Source organism: Silene latifolia, chromosome Y (genome assembly GCF_048544455.1).
Source record: "Silene latifolia isolate original U9 population chromosome Y, ASM4854445v1, whole genome shotgun sequence".
NCBI lineage: Eukaryota > Viridiplantae > Streptophyta > Magnoliopsida > Caryophyllales > Caryophyllaceae > Silene > Silene latifolia.
This window is the reverse complement of record NC_133538.1, coordinates 431,189,860-431,215,946: the sequence shown is the minus strand read 5'-3', so window position 1 is coordinate 431,215,946 and position 26,087 is coordinate 431,189,860. Positions and strand designations below refer to the sequence as shown.

Genomic DNA, 26,087 nt, shown 5'->3' with positions numbered 1-26,087 from the left:
TTTCATCTGTATTTGAAGTTGTTTCATTATCACACAAGATTTACTATCACTAATTGGGTCATTTAGAATATTGTGACCGTGGGTTTAAGTATCATATTGAGAACTTCTATTTGAGTATTGGTATTTTCGATGGTCTTCTAGCAAATTTTTAGTTTGTATTGTATTTGAATTTTTGTTTCCTTTGACCTTGACTCGTGGGTGATTAGATTGGAGTTTGTACCCCCAAGTGTGGAGCATGGGTCATTATTGAGCCTTTGACAATATGACATTCAATTTGAGATTGGTTACTAGTATTGAGTCACAGGGCCTTTGTGCCGAGTTATAGTATATGGTCCAGAGAGTGACCAAGGTTATTGAGTTATATACTATGAGTTGAAATCGATATTGAGAAGTAAATATAGTATTACTGGCCTGGATAGTTTCTGATATGATAAATGTAATTTAATGAATTGCTAACCCGGAGACAAGTTTCTTGTACGTTGTTCGTGTGTAGCAAAGATGGTTCATCGGAAGTGCAGCTTGACCAAACTCATGTTATGGCCTTTGTTAATGCTGAACTTGTACAGCCATACAAAGACAGCCCAAATGAAAGATCATTTTCTATTTTTATGAGTTCTCTCCTATGACTGAGACTCTCCATCGTTTGAGGTTGGGCGCCTTGGAGAGTCAGCGGTGGAATTGGGCCGTATTATATGTCTATCCTTCGCCTTTTCCTGCTATTCATCTAAAAACTTCTGTTTTTGAATCAGTCTCAGTGCTACAGTTTGCATTTCCTAGATGTCCATTTCTTGGTTGGGGTATAATTTATAGTCACTGAGGTTTTAGAGCCCATACTAGAGCAACCAATGTTGCTGAACTATGAAAGATGAACATGGGTATAATACTAGCCATTCTTATGACCCGTCTACTGTTGGACTATTATAAGACACGTAATTGTCGCCAAGTTAACATGTTATGTGGGTGGAAATTTGAGAGTGTGGTAAATATTAAGTTGTTACTGATTACTCTCCCTATTCCTATCATATTATTTTTGAAGTTATTATACTATTTTCCTTGTAATAGAACACCTCAACTTTATTTTTGGTTTTAGCATTTATTTAGTGTATCCGCTAAAATTCAAAGTCATAAGACAAGAGGATTATAGTTTGGCTCATTACCCGCAGTGGGGAGCCCGACATATAAAAATGCCGAGGATTATAGTTTGGCTCATAACCCGCAGTGGCGAGCAGGGCATTTTGAAAATGCCGAGGATTATAGTTTGGCTCATAACCCGCAGTGGCGAGCCGGACATTTTAAAAAAATACCGGGAATTATAGTATGGCTCATAACCCGCAGTGGCGAGCCAGACATACAAAATGCCTTTACTAGTCGTATGTGGTAATTACGTCAGCCAGCCATTAGATACGAAGTGTGCACATTAAAGCTATTTTAAGTCTTGTTAACCTCTTAGTCTCGAGGAAGTAAAAGGCTCTTATGTGCTAGCACTTGAATTGTATTATGACCAACCATTTGTAGAGATAAAGTTAGTTCATTTGTTTTATCATTGGAAATATTAAACTAAAGAATTCTCGTCTTCCTTTTCTTTTGTTCTAATATTTAAATTGATAAAATACTACTTATGTTGAGATAGTGTGTGACGTGTTTCTGCCCTTTGGCTACCCGTCATGGGAGTAGCTCTTTTCTGTTTTCTTGTTTTATTTCCAGGTTGATTCCGCTACAGTTCAAAAAGATTTTCGAGTGGAGAATTTATTTAAAGACTTTGTAAAAGTTTTATTCTATTTTGAGTTAATTTTGTATAAAAGGAATTGTAATGAGAGACTTTCTATATTAATTATAATATCCCCGAATTTTGTCCAGCTTTGTTCGTAAATGTAATTTTTAATTAAAGCCGAAAAAGCTGGGAGTGTTACAACTGTGGTGTTGTAGATATCACTGCTATTGGATCCCTATTCACTTGGAACAACAAACAGAAGCCTGAGGATTGGATTTATAGCAGGATTGATAGATTCTTGGTGAACAAAGCCTGGTGTGATCACTTGCCTGATTTATATACTCACTTTCTACCTGAAGGTATGCTTGATCATACACCCTGCATTGTCAGTAGTACTAAGCAATTCCAAGGCAATAGAAGTTTCAAGTACTTCAATATGTGGGGTGGATCAAAAGTTTTTAGCCTACTATCAGAAGTTCTTGGGATAGGAATATTGCAGGCACTCATATGTTTAAGATGGCAAAGAATCTGAAGATGTTAAAGCCTGCTTTGAAACAATTGAATAGAGATAGGTTTAGTGACATTGAGAACTCCACTGATTTTTTGCAGAAGAAAGTACATGAGATGCAGGAACCAGTGGCGTAGCTACCTAGCAGCATGGGGTAGCAGCCGCTACCCCAAATCCCGAAAATTTGACTAAGAAGATGAAATTTTGCTACTCCATATATCGCTGATATGTGTCAAAGGATAAATAAATAATACGTTTCTAAGATAGCATTAGAATGTACATGGTCTAGTGGTCTAGTGGTAAAGTATAAGTACATCTCTTAGGAGAGTCGGGTTCGACTCCTACAATAAGCAATTGTTTTCACGTGTTGAGTTGTGTATTGCTTGTATATGGTACCCACATTATCTTTTAACCCCCTCGAAAGCTCGTTTGGGCTCGTTTATAATTTTTTTGTATAATTTTTATATTGTAATATTATTATTATTATTATTTCAAATTATATTTTTATTTGGACATTTAAATAAGTATGTTATAATATAATAATTTTTAATATTTTATAATTTTATTTGTTTTTCAAAAATATTTATATTTAGTTAGATTTAAAAGGTGAAAAAGTGAAAATATATAATGACAAAACGAGCTCGAGCTTCAATTTTTTAGGCTCGACGAGCTTCGAGCCGAGCCCAAGCTTGAGCCAAAAAAATGCTTAATTAAAGGTCTTAACTACCTAGGATTTGAGGCACCGTCATTCCCGTCAACAACCACGTCAATTATCGCGAAAATATTTTTTTCATATTTACAAATTGAAAGTGTGGTTCTTATTGAGCAAAAAAAAGAACGAATTGTTTATAAAAAAATTCTATGTTGTTACTGTGCTCACGGCTTCACGCTACTTTCGCTACCCCAAATTTTCAATCCTGGCTCCGCTTCTGGCAGGAACAGCTGGGAAAGGACCCATCTAATGTGCAGCTCATTGCTGATGAATATGAGGCCTCTAAAGATTTAAGGGGGATGTATGCAACTCGTGCTAGTTTTCTAACTCAGAAGGCTAAGCATCAATGGGTCCAGCAGGGAGATACTAATAGCTCTTACTTCCATGGGTTGCTTAAGAAGAGGAGAAATGGGAATAAGATTGTACTGATAGAGGATATGAATGGTAAGGTCTGCAACAGTCCTGATCAAATCCATACAGCGTTTTTGGACTATTACCAGCACCTCCTTTGAGGAGACTAAGAATATACATAGAAAGATCATTGATCAGGGGCAAAGTTGTACTGTTGATGTAATACCTCTAATATTTTCTTTAAGCTTGTTTTATTATTTTATTTGGGTAAGAAATTGGAGTCGTAGTGATATTGGATCAAACTCGAAGCCCATCTTACTTCTCTTTACTAGTAATTAATTGTACCAACTCTTACAAGTATTCCCTTAAACCCTTATTCTAGTACCAGGAAAACTCTTATTCCTTCTTTGATTGCCGTCAAACACATCGACCCAAATTTCTACGAGTTTACTATAAAATATAAAATTGGTGGTGGTAATGATCACCATGTGAATATTAAAATTCCTCCTGGTTGGCCGTAATTGGAGCTCTTGGTCAATCACATCTACTATGTTACATCTTTCCCTACCTTTCTTGTTTCCTTGAGCCAAATCTCGAGTCAGCTATATGTTTGATTTTGCGTCGAAAGGTAACACGATTCTACCGATCCTACTATTATTATTATTATTATTATTCGGGGTTATATTCATATATGCTATTTTCTTTTCATATGTGTGCTGAATTTGATTGAGAATTTAATTGTGGTGATTATGATTATTTATAAGTGTACTTATAATTATAATATATTTTTATTTTTAGACGTCTTGTTTGGGGGATTGGTTGTGAAAGCTTGTGAGTGTATAGTAATTATTGAGCAGGAGAGTTGTTTTACATTATTGATTAAGCTTGCATTAGTGCGTGATAGTGGATCGTTGGTTTAGATAATGATAATTCTAATTGATAAATCAGTTAATGGTGCGCACGGGTAAATCAATTGTTTGGTTATTGGTAATTATTTGGTTGTAGCCAAGTAGGAGTATATTGATGATGCTGCTCACAAATTTGCAATGAATAATGAGCATTGTTATAACATTGATATGGAGAACACGAAGTGGAGTTATTGTTTTGACTTGACATACATGGCGATAAAGATAGGGTTGCTATTGTGTTTTAATCGTCTTTCCTCCGATCTTGGTAAGTGGGCGAGTAGCTTAGAGCCTTGTACTCTAAGTGTTGAGCACGGTTCTTTGAACCTTTGACAATATCGATATTGAAATTGAGATGGAAATTTGTTATTGGTATTGAGTTATGAGTTATGGGGCCTTTGAGCCGAGTTATGTTTACGGTCCAGTGTGACCATGGTTACTGAGTTATTTGAGTTTGAAATCGATATTGAGATGGAAATATTGTTTCGCGGTTTTTATCCGCCAGTTCACTCACCCCTTGTCCTTGGCTTAGGATCGATGATGAGAATACAATACATGGTTACTTTGGAGTACTATATTGTGAGACAGAGTAATGAGTCAGATAGAGTAATGAGTTTAGATTGAGTTAATTATTGGGACGAGAGTGTCTATTATATTGTGGAGTACCATTGAGCTTGAGATTAGTTTATGGGGAGTGTTTTTATTATTCTGTTTGTTTATTTTTATTTTTACATGTCTGTGTTTCCACGCCATGACCGATAACTATTCTGCTTATATTGAGGTATTATTTGTTACTCAGCTTTCCGACTGACGTGTTTTCTCCCTTATGGGCTACTCGTCATGGGGGTAGTTCCTTTCTGTCTTCTGATTTTATTTTCAGGTGACTTCCGCTGCTGCTCAAAAGGATTGGATTTCAAGTGAAGATTTTATTTAAAGTTTTGTAAAAGTTTAAGTTACTTTTGTATATTTTATTTTAAGAGACATTTTGTAATAAAAACTTTGTATATTAATTATAATATCTTTGTACTTCGGCGTGTTTTATATGTAAAAGTTAGTTTTAATTTAGCCGAAAATCAGGGGTGTTACAGTTGAACACTGTGGTTATCAGCTTAGACCTGTCACAGGGAAAGAAATCATGGATGCTTTGTTTAGTATACCTGATACTAAATCTCCTGGACCTGATGGTTATACCAGCAGATTCTTTAAGGATGCATGGGAAGTGATAGGGGAGGATATTATCAATGCTGTCAAAGATTTCTTCCAATAGAGGCAATTAGTGAAGCAGATCAATGCTACTACCCTAATTTTAATACCTAAGTGTGATAGACCTCAAACAGTTTTGCAGTATCGTCCAATTGCCTGCTGCAATGTCATATATGAGGTTATCTCCAAACTGCTATGTGCTAGGCTTGCTGAGGTACTGCCCAGTCCGATTGATCAAAATCAAGGGGCTTTTATTCAGAACAGAAGCATTCAGGAGAACATTATGATTTGCCAGGACCTAATAAGATTATATGAAAGACCAAATGCAACTCCTAGATGCCTGTTCAAAATAGACTTGCAAAAAGCATATGATACAGTTGAATGGTCATTTGTTGCTCAGCTGTTGGACATGTTCAAGTTTCCTGATGATTTCAAGGATATGGTTATGCAATGCATTATAACTGTTACTTTCTCCTTGTCCATTAATGGGGATATGTTTGGTTACTTCCATGGTAAGAGAGGACTCAGACAAGGGGATCCTCTCTCTCCCTTAATTTTTACTCTATGCATGGAATATTTGACAAGGACTTTGAAATATGCTGCTGCTAGGTTCAACTTTCACTATCACCCACTGTTTAAACAGCAGAAACTGGCTAGCATGATGTTTGCTGATGATGTTCTGTTATTTAGTAGAGGGGATACTGAGTCTATGATGCTATTGCTCAAATCCTTCTCTACTTTCTCTAAAGCTTCTGGCCCGAAGGTTAGTGCATCTAAATCAAATGCTTACTTCAAGGGTGTACCAGATCAAATCAAGCATGATATTCTCAGAGTGTCAGGGTTTGTAGAAGGTGTCCTGCCATTCAAGTACCTGGGAATGCCTATACAAACCACTAGATTGAAAAAAAAAGATTGATTTGCAGTAGGATTAATAGCTATGGAGCAAGGAAATTTTCTTATATTGGGAGGTTAGTACTGGTGCAGTCTGTCCTATCTTCTTTACATTCATATTGGGCTTCCATGTTTGTTTTACCTAAGGGGATCATTGCTAGGATTGAGGCAAGTTATAGGAACTTCCTTTGGGACAACAGTGCAGATTATAGGAGAGTACCTCTGGTGGCATGGGATAAGGTATGTAGGCCAAAAGAAGAGGGGGGTCTTGGTCTTAAAGATCAGGAAGTCATGAACAAAGCAATGGTAGGGAGATTAGTGAACTGGGTAGCATAGCAGAAAAATTCTATTTGGGTCAACTGGGTGCAGCAAAATTATTTGAAAGGGAAATATTGGATAGAGTATAAGCCTACTGCCAACTCTAGCTGGGTGTGGAGGAGAATTAGCAAAGTTAAGCAAGAAATGATCCTTGGATATGTTAATGGTAAGTGGGTTGTACAAGGTAAGGGGTTCTCACCTGTTGGGTGTTATGAGTGGTTCAAAGGGAGCAGGCCAAAGGTACCATGGGCTAGATTGGTATGGAATGAATGGGTGGTACCCAAGCATCAGTTCTTGAGATGGCTAATTGCCCAAGGAGCTTTAAGAACTAATGATAAGCTGGTCCTGTATGGTATGGATGTTGATGATAAATGCTACTTATGTGCTCAAGCTACTGAAGGGTCTGATCACTTGTTCTTTGAGTGTGCTTACAGTAAGCAGATTATCCATTGCATCAACCAGAAGCTGGATTGCCATATACCTGAGAATAATGTGCTTGACTGGTGCCTGCACATGACTGGTACTAAGTTGCAGATTGGTGTACATGCAGCTATCGTTTGGGGAGCTATGTATCACATTTGGCGGGAGAGAAATAAGGGGGCGTTTGGTTCAATAGCATGGAATGGAATGGATTGGAATATGAACCCATAATGGTATGGGGTTCTAAATCCATTCCTTTATAAACTTGTTTGGTTCATCTAAAATTGTAGAAGGGAGGAATGGAGTTAGATACCAAGGGGGGAAGTTGGGTATGGGATTCTAGGGGGTTGGAATGGAGTTAGAATCCATTGGGTATCTAACTCCATTCCAAAACACTCCAACCAAACATTGGAATGGAGCAAATCCATTCCAATCCATTCCAAGAGAGCCAACCAAAGTGTAGGATTGATGGTGTTATAACCAGGCCAGACAACTGTTCATAGCAGATTATAGAAGAGGTGAAAGCCAGAATTAGAGGTCGAGATTTCCAACATGTAACCAAGGCAGAGATAGATTGGCTGAGAGTTAAGAATTTATATGTAATGGTTGCTAGAAACCTTGTACTTAACCTTCTTTTATATATATACTAGATTTAATGCCCGTGCGATGCGCGGGCCTGTTTATAGTATTCTACAGTGTATAATGTTGTCATTCTAGATGTTAAAGTATATGGGAAATAATCTAAAATTCTCGTAAAAACCCTATTTTTATAAAACAGCCACTTTATAAAATCTTTCAATGTTTCAAGTTATATTAATGATTAAGCGGTAGTGATTACAACAACTAAACAACTGTGAGGACTGAGGATGGCTATTTAAAAACATGTGGAAGTATTCTTGTTATTCTAATCCATAACTAAAAGCTCGTCATTAACCTGTATTTTAAACGTAATCCCATCCCGAGATCCCGTAAACTCGACCCGTGAAAAAATGTTTGTCGTTTCAGTTATTAATGTCGCAACAGGAGGAGGCGAGGAGGCATAATGTACACGAGCTTTTCTCCTTTAATAACATAGAGGTTTTTGTGACATGTTAGTTTGTACCATAACTCGAACGTTACATGAAGTCAATTACGGTTAGGAAATTGAGATAACACCACCCAGTGGTACTTAAATTCGGTACCAACGGTGACATTTTAGTAAATTATTATCATAGTATCTTATTTCTCTACAAGTTTTCAAAATTCAAACTTGTTTACAATTGAAGGATAGTTTTGGAAGTTCAATATTTTTATAATAAAGAAAATAGATTTTTTATTTGCCAATTCATCAACTCAATTCGTCATTGTTGTTGCATCAAATTCTTATGCAACTTTTTAATACTTTATCCAGGGATGCAACAATAGTTAATTTAAACAACTTTTATGTTTGTGTTTCACACGCTTTGACATTAATCAATACTGCATTGGTTGTAAAATTATTAGCACTATATTGCTCTATGTGACCTAACGATGATTTGATGATCGATGAATTTATATCCGCGATTAATCGCCTTTAGCCATCACATTATATACTTGATTATAAGTACTTAATACAACAGAAAAATATACAATACATGATTAGAGATGCATATGCATATCTTGACAATTTAATCTGATATTTTTCTAAATCCGGGAGATTAAAATCACATATAAATGTACAAGTCTAACACCAACCTTTTACTTAACAAAATACCCTCCCAACTAAATCAGTTATCTGCGTCTTCTACTCTTCTTGCTAACACATTAAAAACATTGTAAATTATTCTTATTTATAAAGGTTGTAAACAAAAGTAGGTGTTAGGCTAAGTTATAAGTTTCCTCGTTCTCTACAACTGCATGTAAGAATTTATGGCAAATTATTGTAATTTATTTTTGTTATGCTAAAATCAATTGTCAAATTATTTCTTATAAATGGTTGGGTTGCAGAACTCTACAAAACAAATTCTCTTTATCCATTGTGACAATCCCAATAGTAGTACCAAAACGTATGAACTATTATGTTTTAGAAAATCCATCCAGTGTAACTATCCAATATGCAAGTTATTTGCCTGTATATAAATAACAAATATTAAGTGACTAATACTTTCGTTGCTAAAATGTCGGGCCAACATATTTATATACTTGAACGTGGGCTTAATTTTATAAAATTATGTTGTAACAATGAATAACTTCCCGTAATTTTCCTTCGATAGAGGATGTAGACGTGTATAGATTTTGAAACAAAAATTGGGGAAAATTCTTGAGAAACATGACTATGTCCAAGAATTCATTATAATATTTGCTTGAAAAAAGATTACCTGAAATATATGAATTGTGTTGTATTTGTTGAGGCAAGTGATTTGTCAAATAATTGTACAGAAATATACAAAGAGGTACAACAAAGTAGTCTCTCGGTAGTGACACTACTTGTGCACACTATGTCGGGGTATTCCAATCTCGTATTAGATCAAAGCAGCGTAGCACCTGAAACGAATACATAAAAAAATCAATGAGTATATATATTGAAATGAGAGAACCAACAAATATGAGCATAAAAATCAATCAAACTAATCATTTGTTATCATTCTCATGTAATAAGATAGCAAAATATGGAGAAAAGTAACATAAATAAATCAAAGTAAAAAAGAATCAGCTATTAGAAATAGACAATGTATAACTACTCTACACGTACATGATAGAAACGAATCTCATGGATTGCATATTACAATATATATACACAGCAACAGAAGTATTATAATGAACATCTAACACTTTCGGATAAAGTTAGTCTAGCTGTCAAACTCCAATACCAGTATATTAAAAACATTAACTTCAATATATTTCTCGATCTTCTAATAAGTAAACACAAGCTAAAGATATTTTTATTAAAAAATTAATTTAGATAGTTTTAAAAAGCTGGACTCTCTGTAATCGCTCGAAAAAAGCTTCCTTTATTAATATTAATATATATATATATATATATATATATATATATATAGATTTGGGATCCCATGAGAACCATCAAGATAATGAGAACTGTGAGAACCTCTTTAAGGGCTGAGATTAAACATAGGGCTGAGATTAGTCCAACCCGTCTCACTCTCCATTTTTCAATTATCATTATCACGCGTTCTGCACTTTTTCTCTTTTCATTCAACTTTCTCCCTCCTCCTTCATCACACCCTCTTTTCTGCGATAACTTTGGTTCATTCCTTCTTCATTCTCGTTAATCTCGAGCGCCAATCATTGTGATTTCGACCAAAATACTTCGTATATCCGATTTCAATTTTGCTTCCTTCTTTGTTCCGCTGATTTCATCATTGAGTTTTCCGATTTCGAGCATATTACAATTTAGGTAATTCCACAATTCCCCCATTTTCTTTTTTATTCCTCGTTTTCCGATTTTTATAATTCAAATTAGTTGATTAGGGTTGTATTCTTGTTTGTACTTCTTTCATTTGTGTTCGTTGCTTTGTTCGATTCAAGATATCTGCACATTAATTACCTATTCATTACTTCATTTTACGTACTTAATCAATGATCTATCACTATAATCTCTTGTGGCGTTTACTATTTACTGTTACTCTTTTCTTTGTTTCTGGTTTGATTGTGTGTTCCGTTAGTCTTTTGATGTTTAATGAATTCTCGGACCTTTTTTTTACTCTAATAATGATGGTAAAATTATGCTTTTTGTCATTTGTCTGCTCCTGAAAAATTATCGCAACAATCCCTTTATAGGACACATACTCTTTAGCCCCCATTTCCTCCTAAGGATTCTTAATCTTTTGAGGGCTTCTGCAAGCTGAGGCTTTTGCTCTGAGGAATGCAATTTCTGATGCTATTTGCCATGGCTTTTAAGCATATTGACCCTTAATAGGATCCCTCATTCCATCTCGGCTTTGGTGTGACATTATAGCCATCATCGTTGTGAAGGTAGCTTCATTATTCTTGTAAATACTTTTCATTGATATAATATTTGTGAACATTTGAAGTGATTATTGTTATTGGATTAATCATATACTGTCTGTGTGATGCATAAATCAGCAAGAAAAAAGTAACACTCCATGTCAATGATCACAATTTTATTGGGTCATCAGTATTCAGTCATGCCTGTTCAAGTGTCCATGCTTTAAGTTTGCATCTGCTTTAAGTGTTTTCACAACTTCTTAACTGATCGACAATTTCCTTTTTCCCTTTTGGATCTTATTTCTTGGTTGGACTGGGGCTTTCTATAGTTACGTCAGTAGACTACTAGACTCTTTGTTTGTCAAAAAAAAGAGATACTTGTGGGTTGGAAAATTGAGTTTGTAAGAAACTATGGTATTGAACACGTGATGCTACCAGAGAACCCGTGACGCCCACCGGGTGTTCCTACTCGCCTAGCTGGAGTCCCAACCATTGTGTTATTGTTAGTGCTGGGGCCGAGTGGTTTCTTTACTTTTGGCTTTGACCCAAACATAGCTTCTTTTTCTCAGAGCAAGTCTGTTCTCGCAACTTTTTCGCTCTCCCGCAAAATCCATAACAAGGAATTCTCGATTTCAGTAAATTTTTGGCTTCATTGATCTTGCACTTACAGAAACACAGAAGAAAGGCTTTATCTGACAAAGATCCATAAAAAATGGACAAACCAGTAAGTTGGTAAAAATAGAAAGAGTGAAAATGATCGATTGGTTAAAAACAGGTAATTTTAAAAGACAAACTGGTAATAGAAAGAGTGAAAATTTTCTACTTCTGCTCCTCCATTCTCGCCAGTTGAGCCCGATTTTTTTTAAGTTAGCCGTTTTGAGTAGTAACATAGTTTGGGTATTAAACTGTGACAAAACCTTTAGCAAACTCGATTATCTCTTGGCATGCAATAGACCCTCCAAATCTCTAATGTTACTGTTAAAGCTTTCAGGATATGGTTGTGTTTGCCTTCTTCATGAAATAAGGTTCAATGTACATGAAATAATGTTCTATGTGCATGAAATAAGTGTTAAATGGGCATGAAATAAAATTATATGTGCATGAAATAAGGTTCTATGTGCATGAAATAAGGTTCTATGTGCATTAAAATGTTATTCAGTTGAATCAGTTGGTTATATTATGATACTAATTACCGTTGGTTAAGTACGTTAATTTCATATGTGCATGAAATAAGGTTCTATGTGCATGAAATAAGGTTCTATGTGCATTAAAAAGTTCTGCAGTTGGATCAGTTGGTTATATTATGATACTAATTACTGTTGGTTAAGGACGTTAATTTTATATGTGCATGAAATAAGGTTCTATGTGCATGAAATAAGGTTCTACGTGCATTAAAAAGTTCTTCATTTGCATAAGTTGGTTATATTATGATACTAATTAGTATTGGTTAAGGACATTAATTTTATATGGGCATAAAATAAGATTATATGTGCATAAAATAAGGTTCTATGCGCATGAAATAAGGTTCTATGTACATGAAATAAGGGAAATGACTATGGAGGAGATTTAATGTATTAACCGGCCTTTTTATGTAACTACAAGGCATTTTAGTGTATCTATTACATATCTTACTAATATGTGAGAAACATTTGAGGGTACTTATGTCATTTATTTCATACTCGTATTTTTTTAGTGTATTTTAAAGGCTATTAGCTCAATGGTAGAGCAATGTGCAAATTTTGCACAAAGGTATGGGTTCGAGTCCCATATAGCCTAAATCGTAAATCCAATGATAAGAACGTCTCATGATGCAAGCAATACAATACAATTATTTAGGAGGCTATAATAATATTCGGAGAATGGCACGTAGACCTTGATCGGACTCAAGCGAGCAGCTACAATGGCAATGAGCCCGTGAAATAGCTTTGCAATTATCAGAAGTTCGATACAAGCATTTCAAATACTAGCATATATAGTTATATAACAAAACTATTACCATACATGTCATACTTGAATTAAAGGAGATTACCAATTACACTATTTTTCATTCTTAAGAGAAAGAAAGATTTGGTATTTCATGGCCAATATGGGAGTCGAACCCACATCTTGTGCATTGCACAATGCTCTCCCATTTGAGCTAATTGGCTTTCAAAATAAGTAAAACGTAGAAGAAAGAAGAGCTTAAGCTTGACTTAGAGGACTATTTCATCAGAAACTCAGGTATTTTTCTCGAAAAGCAGCTTGCTCATAGCCACGGCCAAGAAAACGGAGCGGTGCGGATGAGGTTCAACCTCCTCCGCGTGTGCAATGTGATATCTTGTCCAATATGAATGCTGCTGGTAGGTCTATGACTGAAGCTACTTTCAATTCTGGGTCAACTGAGGTGCTTACTAGGTCATGTGTCCATGGCAAAAGGAAGAATTCACAATTATTATATCTTTCAGCCAATCAAAATAATTCTAAATCTTTCAGCCAATCAAAATAATTCAAGAAACCAAAAAGATTGCCATATGTTGCAGCAGAAAATCTCTTGTTTGTGTGGTTGCAGGTCCATATGTTTCCTACATTTGGCGTCTTATAGGTGAGTCGATTCTAATATGTTTGGGTGTTGTACATCGAAAGCTTTCGATGCAATGATGCAAGTTTATTTTCAAAACTTGTATACAAAAAGTTATACTCTGCAGTTTCTGCACACAATTTCAAACCTCAGTAAATGATGCTATTTTAGTAACTGTCAAGACTCAAGAGTAAATTCACGTCTTTATGTTTTCATACTTTAGGCGCACAACTTTTTTTTATAGCTCTCTTGCTATTCACTAGAATTACACCGATTTTTATAGCTCTCTTGCTATTCACTAGAATTACACCGATTTTTTTTATAGCTCTCTCGAGCTAAAATATGTTTTCATACTTTAGGCGCACAATTTCGATGCCGCGTTCGGGTGAGCTTCTAAAGCTTGTTATACCATAAAGAAAGATTTGGTATTTCTATGAACATTATCTAGAAGATAAGAAATCCCCTTAGAAAATCCACACGTGAGCCCATATTCATATATGAAGTTAATTAGTCTATTGAGGGAAGCTTTGGTGTAGCTTTTTAGAAGATAAGAAAATCCCCTTAGTAATTAATTATCTAGAAGTCGTGTTATTCAGGGCAAATCTGAACTTCGATGCTTGAGTTTTGCATCAGGAACATATGCAACTGTTTCCCTTGGTGATAAACATTAGAGTGGTAGGATTAGTAAGTCTGGTTTTTGTTTAAAAAAGCATAAGCACTATGCAAAGTCCATTTCTATTGACCTCTTTTTCTTTTATTTGCACTACCAGCACTGATTTTGTAGAAAACTTGTGTATTCAAATCGAACTCAATAAGACTACCAGGAATATCACATACATCCCAATATAAAGCATCAGTCTCGTACAGACCTACACCAGTTAGCGGACCAAACAGACTCGGGTAATGAACACTTTCCCAGAGATTATGTTTAACAGAATACAATCTGTAACCAGTATTGACAGCATTACCACCTATGACAAAATAATCATCCCTCGACGAAGAATAGCCTAACCCAAAAACCATACCAGGAAAACCATCATCTGTAACAATTTTGTAACGGTTAGTTGATTTGATTCTAAATGACACATTCAAAGTCCATTAGCCACAGCAGTCAGTTCAGGAAATGTAAAGGCTGATTCTTTATACACAAACACATCAATGTCATTTACTACATCAGAATTATTTGAACCTACGAATTTGATGAAGGTAGAGTAGCAAACATTCTCACTGCAAACTTCTAATATTTCTATTAATCGAACCAACTAATTTACTGCTATTCCAATCAAACTAATTCAACATTACATCAATTTAATTCAATCCTAATTTACTGCTATTCCATTCAAAATAATTCAACATTACATCAATTTAGGTTAAAATCGAATCAATCAAACAAATTTTACATAAAATCATTGTGCTATATATTGATATAACATGGAAATAATATCTTCTAATTACGAAATTGAATAAATTTAAACATGAAACTTACCTTCGTCAATGGCGGTGAAGGAGGAGTATGACGATGGTCGATGACACCGCAGAAGGAAAAGCGCAATAGTCGATGACAGTGAAGAAGGAGAAACGCGGTGGTCGGCAATGGAGACGATGAAGAAGTGCGATGATCGAATGAGGAGAAAGAGAGAGACGATTGTGTGGTTTGTAAATTGTAAAGATGGAGAGCGTCTAAAATATTATATGACCCCGATAAATCTCGATCGTTGAAATTATGTCCGATCCGGTCCTTAGATGCTTTAGAGGTTCTCATGGTTCTCATTATAGTAGTGGTTTCACCTCAGGATCTTGTTATATATATATATATATATATATATATATATATATATATATATATATATATATATATATATATATATATATATATATATATACTTACATTCCACCAAAAAAAAAAAACTTATAAGCATACATCTTTGTAGTTATATCACAAAAATTCACTTATAATCATAAAATAAATTGATGAAATTTTTGATGTTTAAGTCATAGGAACTCGCCTGAAAGTACAAAATGGTAATAGCATGTTGATCCATTCCTAGGCTTAATCCCTACAAAATAAAGGAACACTGACTACTAAGCACATAATTAGTATTAAAAAAACAAAGCTAAAAGGTGTTGTAACATGAAATTAAAGATACCAAACTCCAATTATGGGAGAATTGAAGAAGCGTGAAAGATGGTGTTTATTTATACACTAACGTTGTGTTTTGATTTAATCACACTTCTAATTCTAATGAAATTGGGAAGTTACAGCTAAGGGTTAATCAAATTGCTTTCAAAGTCATCATATGCATAATAGATTAATTAGTAGTTGTACGGTATTAATCGAGAAAAATGAACATACCTCGGATGTACTACATCCAACTTTTTTGTTTTTTGAGCATATATGTATTTTTTTAAGCTTATTACCTCAAACTTTATTTATTTTTGAGCATGTGTATTTTTTTGAGCATAATAAAGTTTATAAGTTAGATTTTAATATTTTTTTCCGTCAAAACTCAAATTTAACTAAAACTTATATGTAATGTTTTTGAGTTTTATTGTAATTTTTTAGAGTTTAATGTTTAAGTGAATAAGCTCAGAAACATCATATTGAAACTCAGAAACTTTAAAACAAAACTCAAAAACTTAATTATAATGCTCAGAAACTATAGAATTGGAGGTAGTACATCAGATATATAATCCTCTTACTGTAATTAATCTATCTATCATATTTTATAATTTATTTTAAAGCATTTTAGATAATTTGTAGAAGTTGCATACCCTAATACCACTCAAATGAATTTCGCGAATGTTGGAGGCTCTGTAATCGCTCGAAAAAAGCTTTAGTTGTTTATCATTTATATGTTTTGTCCATTTTTATACAATTTATCAATGGTTATTTGTTTATTTTAGGATGATGTTAAGACTTGGGGTTTAAGGTTGTGTTGCCATATTGGTTGATTGGTGGATGGCCTAGTGATTGGGATGGTGCACAGTGGTTAGAGTAGTGCGAATCGGTGAGGAACAAGTGGCCAAATTTGATTTTGCGCATACCTTTTTCAACACACCCTAATTAAGATACCTGCAAGAATTTCACCATAATTTGTGACCTTTTTTTTTTTTTTTAAATCAGTATTTGAGGTTTTTCTGTTAATCAACAAACATAAAATTTTAATCAGATGTGACTCGTTGAACAAGTCTGCCAATATATTACACAAATATTACTATACAACCAGTTGTATAATAAGCATTGTACAACCCTATACATTAATCCGAGCTTATGTGCAATTTTATTGAGTTTTGTAAGAATTATTTCTTTTATGTTTAAGTGTGTGAGTTCAAAAACTTTAAAGATAAATTTGATTTTTTTAACAAAACTCAAAACTTTAGACACAAATTTCAATTCTACACCCTACAACCGTATACAACTGGTTGTATAATCTACTAATTGACTTTGTCATGTGGACGTCCCTTTCTATCTCTACTGGGAGATCTATAGGGAGAAGTACCGGATTTGTAAGTGTCGGGTATGGATGCCATACCCAAATCCTTGAGCATTGTGTCGAACAGGGGTGACACCCACAAGTGAAGAGTCAAAATAATTGTACCCTTCCTAAATCTATTTAATAAAAGGGTTTTTTTTGTCAAAAACTACCTTATATTTAGGGATATTTGTAAAAATACTACCTTATATTTTTTTTTTTTTTTCAACTACCTTTATTTTCTTTATTTTTGGTCAATAACTACCTACGCTAAAAGTCTAAGACATTTGGTCTGTTTTCTGGCTTTAACCTATCTCACATGACTCTTTTATGCTTTAATCTTATTTAGGCCGATTTTGGGAAGTCATGATGTACTTATGCTTAACTTTAGTAGATGTTTGTAGTTATTGCTGAAATGTGAAATCCATATATTTTGCTTATCTCAAGTTAGATTGTGTTTCAACGCATTTGATCATTGTTGTTTGATGTTAACAAAGTCATGTGAGATAGGTTAATGTCGCAAAATCGATCAAAGCTCGCCATATTTTCGGCATAGGTTTTGACCAAAAAATGAGAAAATAAAGGTAGTCTAAAACAAGAAAAATAATATAAGGTAGTCTTTTTACAAATACCTCTAAATATAAGGTAGTTTTCGACAAAAAACCCTTAATTATGGACTACTATGGAGTACTAACATTTTATTTATTATGGACTACTATGGAGTACTAACATTTTATCCCGGTTATTCTATCCTCATTGCTTTTAGTCAAAGGATAATGAGCGTATTCGGCACTTTTTCAGAAATATAACCTGTACTCGGATGAGAACAATGTAATAGAAGTTGACAAACTGAAATAAACCTCTGGAATTCAAAGATCCATAGGACCGTGAGACCGTGATGTCTTCCATCTCTTCAATTAGTGGTTACATAAACACATATGAACCTATGGTGAATTTGCATACCATGTTGCATATCATCTTAAAATAATCTTCTGAAAATTAACGCATCAGGCTCTGCTGCAACCCCCAGTTGGAAAACCTTTTTTCTTAACTTTGAACAAAAATTAGCCATCTTTTTTTCAAAAGGCGTACAAAATTTGTCATTTCTAACTAACGTGGCAACTGATCTAATTAATTTCTCATCACATTCAAGAACATAATTCAAGTGGTAATATTACTTAGTAACCTGGTAACTTATTAACCCCACCCAAACACTTATACAATGAAAATATTCAATGCCAACTAAACCACAATTCAGCCAGCCCCACTCGACTTGAAAGAGTGTAAATTATGCAATAAGAAATCCAGTTCATAGAAGGTTGGACAAGTTACATAGTGAGTTGATAAGTTGATACTCATGCGGATATCAGTGGCAAGTTCCTTGGCAATGGACATACCCAAAACATTTAAATCATCCATTGAGAAAAAAACATACAATACCATAGATCAGCAAGAGAAAGGAGACTAACCCGAGTCCTTTTTGTGACCAGACAGCTTCATAAACTCCATACGCAGTCTGAAAAGCCATGTCTGTCAAACCTTCTTGGATCATGGAGGCTGCAAGAGCATAAGTGACACCAGACCATATCTCTCTTGACTGCATTGATGACATGTCAACGTTCCCATCAGGAAGCATCCCATTCACAGCCCCTCTCCGTCCCTCCTTTACTTTCATTACATTGAACTCAAAAATACTGCACATTTTGTCTTCTCCTCATCAATGATTGGTGCTAGCCCACAGGCCCGGGCATACCTACAAACAAGAGATACATTATAGTGTAAATTCACACTGAGAAGAAATAATATAAAGAGGAAAATAAATTTTGATGAACAATCTTAAAAAACACCATGTATTTGGTCAAAGTATGCGCAATAGAGATTTAATCTAGAGAGCAAAAGCAGCAACATCAGATGCTTCTTGACCAAAGCATGAATGTATAGTCTTCGAATACTAAAATATACCTAAGCGAATAAATTACAAAGGAAACAGCAGTCCAGTTTTACATAAAACTCACAAATAATCTACCTGGGTGAGGGTCTTAGTGTCTTACCCATTAATGACGCTTTGCATTCCATATTTGATCTAAGAACCCACGAATAATTATTTTACAAGGCATATTGTTTCAATAAGAGAAAAAGGTGACCAAGAAAAAATCCACTTTTATCAAATGTTCACACCCTTTTTTTTCCAAAGTTGCTTCGTTTTATTTTTAAGTTCATTAATTTAAAACCAATGCAGCAGCATACCATTGCCCGGCCAATTGATCAGCTTGGATAGATGCACTATTAACACGAGAGCTGCTGTCATAGTTGAAGTATGAGCCATTCCATAACTTATTCTGATAAACAGACTTGGCTTTCTGATATTTGAACCAATAATAATCTTCTGAACCCTTGTCACCAACTTCTCGTCCTAAGGCTGAAGCCGCTTCAAGTGCAGCAACCCACAGTCCTCCACAATACGCACTCACACCAGAGACTGCCCATGTGTCATATGTCTGATCAGGAAAACCCTCATTCTCAATCATGCCATCCCTATCCGTATCAAACTGATCCATAAAGGCCATAGCTACATACACCGATGGCCAAACTGCATGAGCAAATTTTTTGTCACCTATGGCTACTACATCCCTGTAAACCTGGAGCACAAATTTTGGATTTAAATCTTTCCACCTATCAGTGTTATAGATGTTGTAAGCATTTACTTCAAACCATGGGTCATTGAGGCCAATATCATGAGGAACAGCCCCTAGAGCTTTTCTTGATACCCATTTTCCATCATTTAAAAGTTTCATTCTTCTAGTGTCATGCATTAGAACAGCTGCTGCAAAGTCTCTCTGAATGCTAAGTTCAAGCTCTGGGAATAGCATTGCCAAAGAAAAAAATGCATAAAAATGAACATCATATGTGTTCCACATAAGATACTCGATCCCTTCATAATATAGGAATTGACCAACATTTTCTTCCCCTTCTTGAAGTAAATTTGGCCCAAAAGCAGAATTAAATTTAACTGCCGTATGAACATGCTCAAGCACTGAAGTCATCTTCTCAAGGATGTCCACAGCAGTATCATTTTGCTCAGATATACTTGTAGCATTTGATAAGTCAGAATCTGACCGATCAATTGACAGTTTCTGCTCTACTATTGTTGCAAGACTCTGTAATGCAGGAAAACCATCTGCACAAAATACCTCATCTTAGATTCACCTAAAACTCGAAGCTACAAGCTTATAAGTTATAACACAAGAAACATAGGCCACACCTGCAATGGAGAACTTCAAGGTCTTATTAACATCTTGCTATTAATGGACTTCAACTAGACCTGCCAAAATCTAACATGACCTGCAAACTTGCACGACTTTTTTTAGGGTCATGAAAATTAAGGGTCAGGGTCAAATCTGACCTGGCCCGTTTTTGGCCAGAAAATAGGTGAAATCATGCAAATGTTTATTTGAAGGATATAATATTAAACCAGAATTAAAGAAAAAAAAAGTTATTGTATCATAATAACTATACTAAATTAAAGACTATTAAGTCATAACTATTGTTACAGTATCATTCCTTATAAGTTATAATACTAACCCAACAACAACAACATCAGAGCCTTAATCCCAAAATGATTTGGGGTCGGCTGACATGAATCATCCTTTCGAACCGCCCATGGGTGAACTCACGCCTCAAAATGCGAATAAAAAAAGGGAAGATGAAAAACAAGAAGGGGTTTTAAAATCGAATTCCGTCTTTCTTTTATAAAAACTTCAAATTTAAATCGAGAGAAAAGATTAAAACGATTTTTAAAAACCGAAATAGAGTTAAGGATCCGGAATGAACCAGGTAAAATCTATAAGAAAGTGGTTGGTGAGAAAGTGTAATAAAGGAGAGAAAAATAAATAATTTAATTTCTTTAAATTAAATAAAAAAACACTAAATCTGTCAAAAAAACATCAAATACTAAAAATCCACATGTATCCTTTGTTGGGGTTGGTGTCCTTAACAGTTAGTGCAAGGACTTATAAACCTCTAAAAGGATCAAAGGGCATACTTTTGGTATCATTATCAGTTGATCCACGTTTATCAATAACGGTTGGCTTGCTAGATAAGTTTGACGTTATTGTCATACAGATGGCGGTGATCAACTGGTCCCTAAAAGTCACACCTATAGGATACGTTCGAGAGATGTGACAAGATGAAAATACGATCATGTAGATGCCAAATTTGACTAACCAGTTAGTCCGAGTTATTTGACTAGTAATTAGTCAAAATGTGATGTTGAGATATTATATTTAATACGGATTAAATATCATGGGCTAAGGCGAATTAACCAGTTAATTCGTAAAATTAAATATAAGCGATTTATATTTAATTAAATGTATATTGAATATAATTATACAATCTTTTTTTGTCGGACACGTATTAATAATTCAACTAACCCGTATTATTAGCTGATGCCTTAATTTCATAATAACCGATAACAGTTTATAATACAAACCCGTCATATACATTTTAGCATTTTGGCGAATCGGACTTGAGCTAAAATTAAGAGGAAGTGGAAGCCCACTTCCCCATGCAAACCGTCGGTCCAAACCGAACCAAACAAAAGGAGAGACTCCTCTCCTTTTGACCTAGACAATTGATTTTACTGTAAAACTAGGGTTTTGGAGACACTTTCTCTCTCGAAACCTAGATCTCACATCTCGATAACCTCACAACAAGTTCTCCCAATATTGCAAGGCAATCGGAGAACACCATCTAGCCAAGGGCATATCTCGGACAAGTCTTGGGTGCAACAATTAGGAGGGAATCTCGTTTGATTTCTGTTCTTTACGCCGCACTATAAAGGACCCGAGGTTAATTCTTTACCTTTATCGTTTCTCTATTGTATTTATGTTTTATGACGATAATCGCATGTTAAATTTACGTTATAGTCCTAAATTTAGAGGGTCTTATACGGATATTACCCCACAAGTGGTATCAGAGAGAGGCCACGTAAATTTTTCTATGTGTTTTTCATAAAACGATTTTGAAACGGTTGTGTTTTGTCTCGAAATCCGTGCCTTGTATACACTGAAATTTTTGAAACCGTGACATGTTATGCACGGTTGTTTCATCTTTTTCGTTTTGTTTTTATGCATATTGTTGTTTTATACGGAGATTATAACAATATGTGTCATGTTTTGTCAATTGTCAAATTGATTTTAATCGGTTTTGATCAAAATTGCATTTGCTTTGCTTCAACAAAACTGTTTTCTCGAGGGTTTGAAGTTTTGTAGAAAGTTTTGTACTCGATCGACCATGTTTTTAATCGATCGAGTGGTTTTTCTGTCTTGTTTTACTCGATCGAGTCCTTGCTGTACTCGATCGACCATTTTCAAACCCCATCGCTCGATCGAGGAGTCCTCGTACTCGATCGAGCAGCTTTGCTGATATAAGTACTCGATCGACCACCAGTTTAGTCGATCGAGCACTTCCTGTTTGGCAACCCTCTCGATCGACTTGCAGTTCAGTCGATCGAGCCCTTTTGTCCCTCGATCGAGCACTTATGTCCCTGGATCGAAGGATTTCCGTTTTAACAGCTTTGAAAATTTGTTTCTTTTGATTTAAATTTTCTTTTGGCTTCAATATGTACTTTATACGGATATTGTACACTCGCTATGATTGTGAAACGGTTCACACACGTACCATTAAGTTATTTTAAAGCGTATTTAAAGTAACGGATTGTAATGGATTAAAATTAAATGATAGAAGCGGTTTTATCACATGAATTTTAATCATTAAAAGGTGGTTTGGATAAATTTAACATAATTACGGAATTATGTCACGAATGAATTTGTTTTTAGTTGATGCATTTTTATTTATCGTTTATCTTGAATGCCGTGAATGCCTTTTTATTACGTATTTATTTTAATTTGCAAACGGTTGTAACTTAGTGTGGCCTTAGTAGAACGTGTTACCGTAATGATGGAACACGGTCTTGGTTGTATTTTGAGATCTCGTATCTCCGTTTTGGATTTTTCACTTGTAATTACGGTTTTATTAGAATGTAATTAGGTTTATATTTTGTAATTTTAATTGTAATTTTTGAGAAGACCAAAGACGGAGACCGGATGCTCACTCCCGCTACATGGATCAAGATGGAACAACAAGACAAGCTTCTTGGGTCCAACGGTGGATTCCAAAGTTGTATTTTGTTTTTTTTTATTAGGATAGGCCACACTAGGAAATTTTATTTACGTATTGCATTCAATTATTTATTTTATCGTAACGATAGTATGCATCATTTTCCGCCTAAAAACCAAACCACCTAATTAATGCATGAAAACTGACACATTTAGAGGTCACGAGTTAGTTTTCTTTGACATTCGTATGTCACACGTTTTTATAAGCCATCACCCAAATTAATTCATTCACGCAGACGCTAGTTATTCGTTCACTTAATATGAATTATAATTTAGTTGATGGGATCTTCCTCGTATAAACAAAAATTGAGAACGGTCTTTATAGGTCAAACTCAAATGAGTCCCTTCTTCGTCGGTAGGCATAATATGACCCCTTCTACGTCGGGTAAGTTGGAACCGATTGACCTATTTTATCTCAACACTATGGTCACTCGTACGATCCTGTGATGATGGTGGACTATAGATAGGATTTACGGAAATCTATCGACCAAGAGTTCTTAGGGAAGAATTAGCTAAACAGTTGGCTTATCAATTTACGTAAATTGAGTCTTGGGATCACTTGTATCATTCTTGAGGGAGATCAATTATGCAAGTGCGAGAGTCTACATGTTTAAAATGAATTTTAAAAATAGACTTAAATCACCTCGATGAGTTGCTTATTTCGTTTTGTTTTTCTTCCTTTTTCGAGTGTAGATCACGTTTTTTTTAAACCGCAAATAACAAATGGTGGTTCTCGAAAACCCAATGCCAAGTGCCACATTGGACCGTGAGTCCTGGCTTCGGATCTTCATGAATCGATGAATCGGTCTACTCGATCAAGAATGATGGATCCAACCCATGGGACCGGGAGGCGGCATTACGGAATGTCTGCTGCTGACGGGAAGCTCAAATATCTATTAGAGCCCATCCGGCAAACCAGGTCCCACGGCTAGAGTCTTTGAAATCACCAAGTTTAATGATTTCGTATGGAAGCGGGTGCGATTAAAAACGTACTCATTTTTGCAATGGAACCCAATTTGCGGAAACGCTTCATAGCCCATGGTGCAAACAAGATTTTCACCACGCTCACTAAGGAATTCTCGAAAGCACCGAGAATCGTGATCTATGAGCATACCACTCGCTTCTTTGATGCGAGACTCCAGAAGGGCCAACCGGTTAGCCCACACATTCTCAGCATGATTGAGCATGTCGAGAAACCGAGACCTTTAATGTAACATCAGCGAGAACATTGTTATCGACCGCATTCTTCACTCACTCCACGATGGTTATTCGCAATTTAGAGCGAATTACTATATGAATGATTTGAAGAAAACTCCGCATGAACTGCACTCCCTCCTCGCATGCACCGAGAAGGACATGAAGTTCAGTGGGAGCATGAAACAGGATGTTCTCGTTGTGTCGAATAAAGGGAAAGGTAAGGGCAAAGCTCGTGCAAACCTAGCAAAGAGGTAAGGCGAAGTTCAAGAAGTCGGTTTCAGGTAAGAGTGGGCCTGGTGAGTCGAGCACCTCATCAGGCGTGACAAAGAGCAAGAATGAAAACATGGAATGCCATCATTGCCACAAGATTGGGCATTGGAGACGCACATGTCCTGTTTATCATGAGGACTTAAAGGCAGGTCGTGTTAAACCTGTTGGTATGTCTTCCTCTTCATCTACTTTTATTCATGTGATTGAGATTAACCACGCAAGTTACGGAACTTGGGTACTTGATACTGGTTGTGGTTCTCATCTGTGTAATCATGTGCGGGGGCTCAAATCTCGAACCTCTCGTAAAGGGTGAGGTTGACTGCGTGTCGGGAATGGAGCAAGAGTGGTCGCCGTCTCGAGGGGAACATATGTGATCCAGCTTCCTAGCGGATTTGAGTTATCATTATATGATTGCTATTATGTACCCAGTCTTTCGAAAAACATTATTTCAGTTTCTGCACTTGATAAACTTGGTTTTTCATTTGTAATAGAAAATAATGCTTGCATTTTCTCATTACACGATATGATTTACGGCAAGGCAGTCTCCATGAACGGAATTTATGTTTTAGATCAGACCACGGAAATATTACACGTAATGAATAAAAGGTTAAAGGTTGGTGACAAAGATCAAACGTATCTATGGCACTGCCGTATGGGACACATTAATGAGAAACGCGTAAAACAGCTCATCAAACATGGAGCTATCTCGGCCTTTGATTTTCAATCATTTGGCACGTGTGAATCATGTCTCATCGGTAAGATGACTCGTATTTCCTTCAAAGGTGTTGGAATGCGCGCTCATCGACCTATTAGGACTCATACACACGGATGTATGTGGCCCTATGTCAATCACCGCACGAGAAGGCTATAGATATTTCATCACTTTCACGGACGATTTAAGTAGATATGGCTATGTCTACTTAATGAAACACAAAAGTGAATCCTTTGAGAAATTCAAGGAATACCAAAATAGGGTACAGAACCTATTAGGTAGAAAGATTAAAACACTACGTTCAGATCGTGGTGGCGAGTATCTTTCTCACGAATTTGATCAACACCTCAAAGACTGTGGGATTGCCCTACAGTTAACTCCACCTGGAACACCTCAATTGAATGGTGTGTCCGAACGGAGAAATCGAACTTTACTTGATATGGTTCGATCCATGATGAGTCACACGGTTTTACCTGATTCATTATGGGGCTATGCTCTTTTGTCAGCCGCTCTAATACTTAACCGAAGTCCGTCTAAAGCTGTTGACAAAGACACCATATGAACTATGGAAGGAACGGTCCCTAACTTGTCCTTTATACGGGTTTGGGGCTGCGAGGCTTATGTCAAGTGGAGACACGAGGATAAGCTCGGCCCGCGATCGGTCAAGACATACTTTATAGGTTATCCTAAAGGAACACTTGGTCATTACTTCTATTCGCCAACCGAACAACGCGTTTTTGTTGCGGCTAGTGCGACATT

The 26,087-nt window shown here is 35.7% G+C and overlaps 3 protein-coding genes across 3 annotated transcripts in view; 1 reads left to right on the top strand and 2 right to left on the bottom strand.

Annotated features, from left to right (window-relative positions):
* Window positions 1–622: 622 nt before the first annotated feature.
* LOC141632557 (uncharacterized) lies at window positions 623–7,743 on the top strand. Its single transcript, XM_074445097.1, has 9 exons — window positions 623–797; window positions 1,927–2,070; window positions 2,211–2,326; window positions 3,156–3,380; window positions 5,296–5,433; window positions 5,533–6,257; window positions 6,359–6,521; window positions 6,651–7,168; window positions 7,737–7,743. The coding sequence occupies exons 1-9, from the start codon at window positions 623–625 to the stop codon at window positions 7,741–7,743; spliced, it is 2,211 nt and encodes a 736-aa protein (XP_074301198.1).
* A 10,697-nt stretch (window positions 7,744–18,440) lies between these two features.
* Window positions 18,441–20,017, bottom strand: LOC141633233 (uncharacterized). Its single transcript, XM_074445679.1, has 2 exons — window positions 19,221–20,017; window positions 18,441–18,726 (listed from the first exon to the last, which is right to left on the bottom strand). The coding sequence occupies exons 1-2, from the start codon at window positions 20,015–20,017 to the stop codon at window positions 18,648–18,650; spliced, it is 876 nt and encodes a 291-aa protein (XP_074301780.1). The 3' UTR covers window positions 18,441–18,647.
* A 133-nt stretch (window positions 20,018–20,150) lies between these two features.
* Window positions 20,151–26,087, bottom strand: part of LOC141633234 (uncharacterized) — a 52,500-nt gene continuing 46,563 nt past the window's right edge. Inside the window, exon 7 of the mRNA XM_074445680.1 lies at window positions 20,151–20,315. Within this exon, the coding sequence (XP_074301781.1) occupies window positions 20,306–20,315 (10 nt within the window). The 3' untranslated portion in view covers window positions 20,151–20,305. The remainder of the gene's footprint in view (window positions 20,316–26,087) is intronic.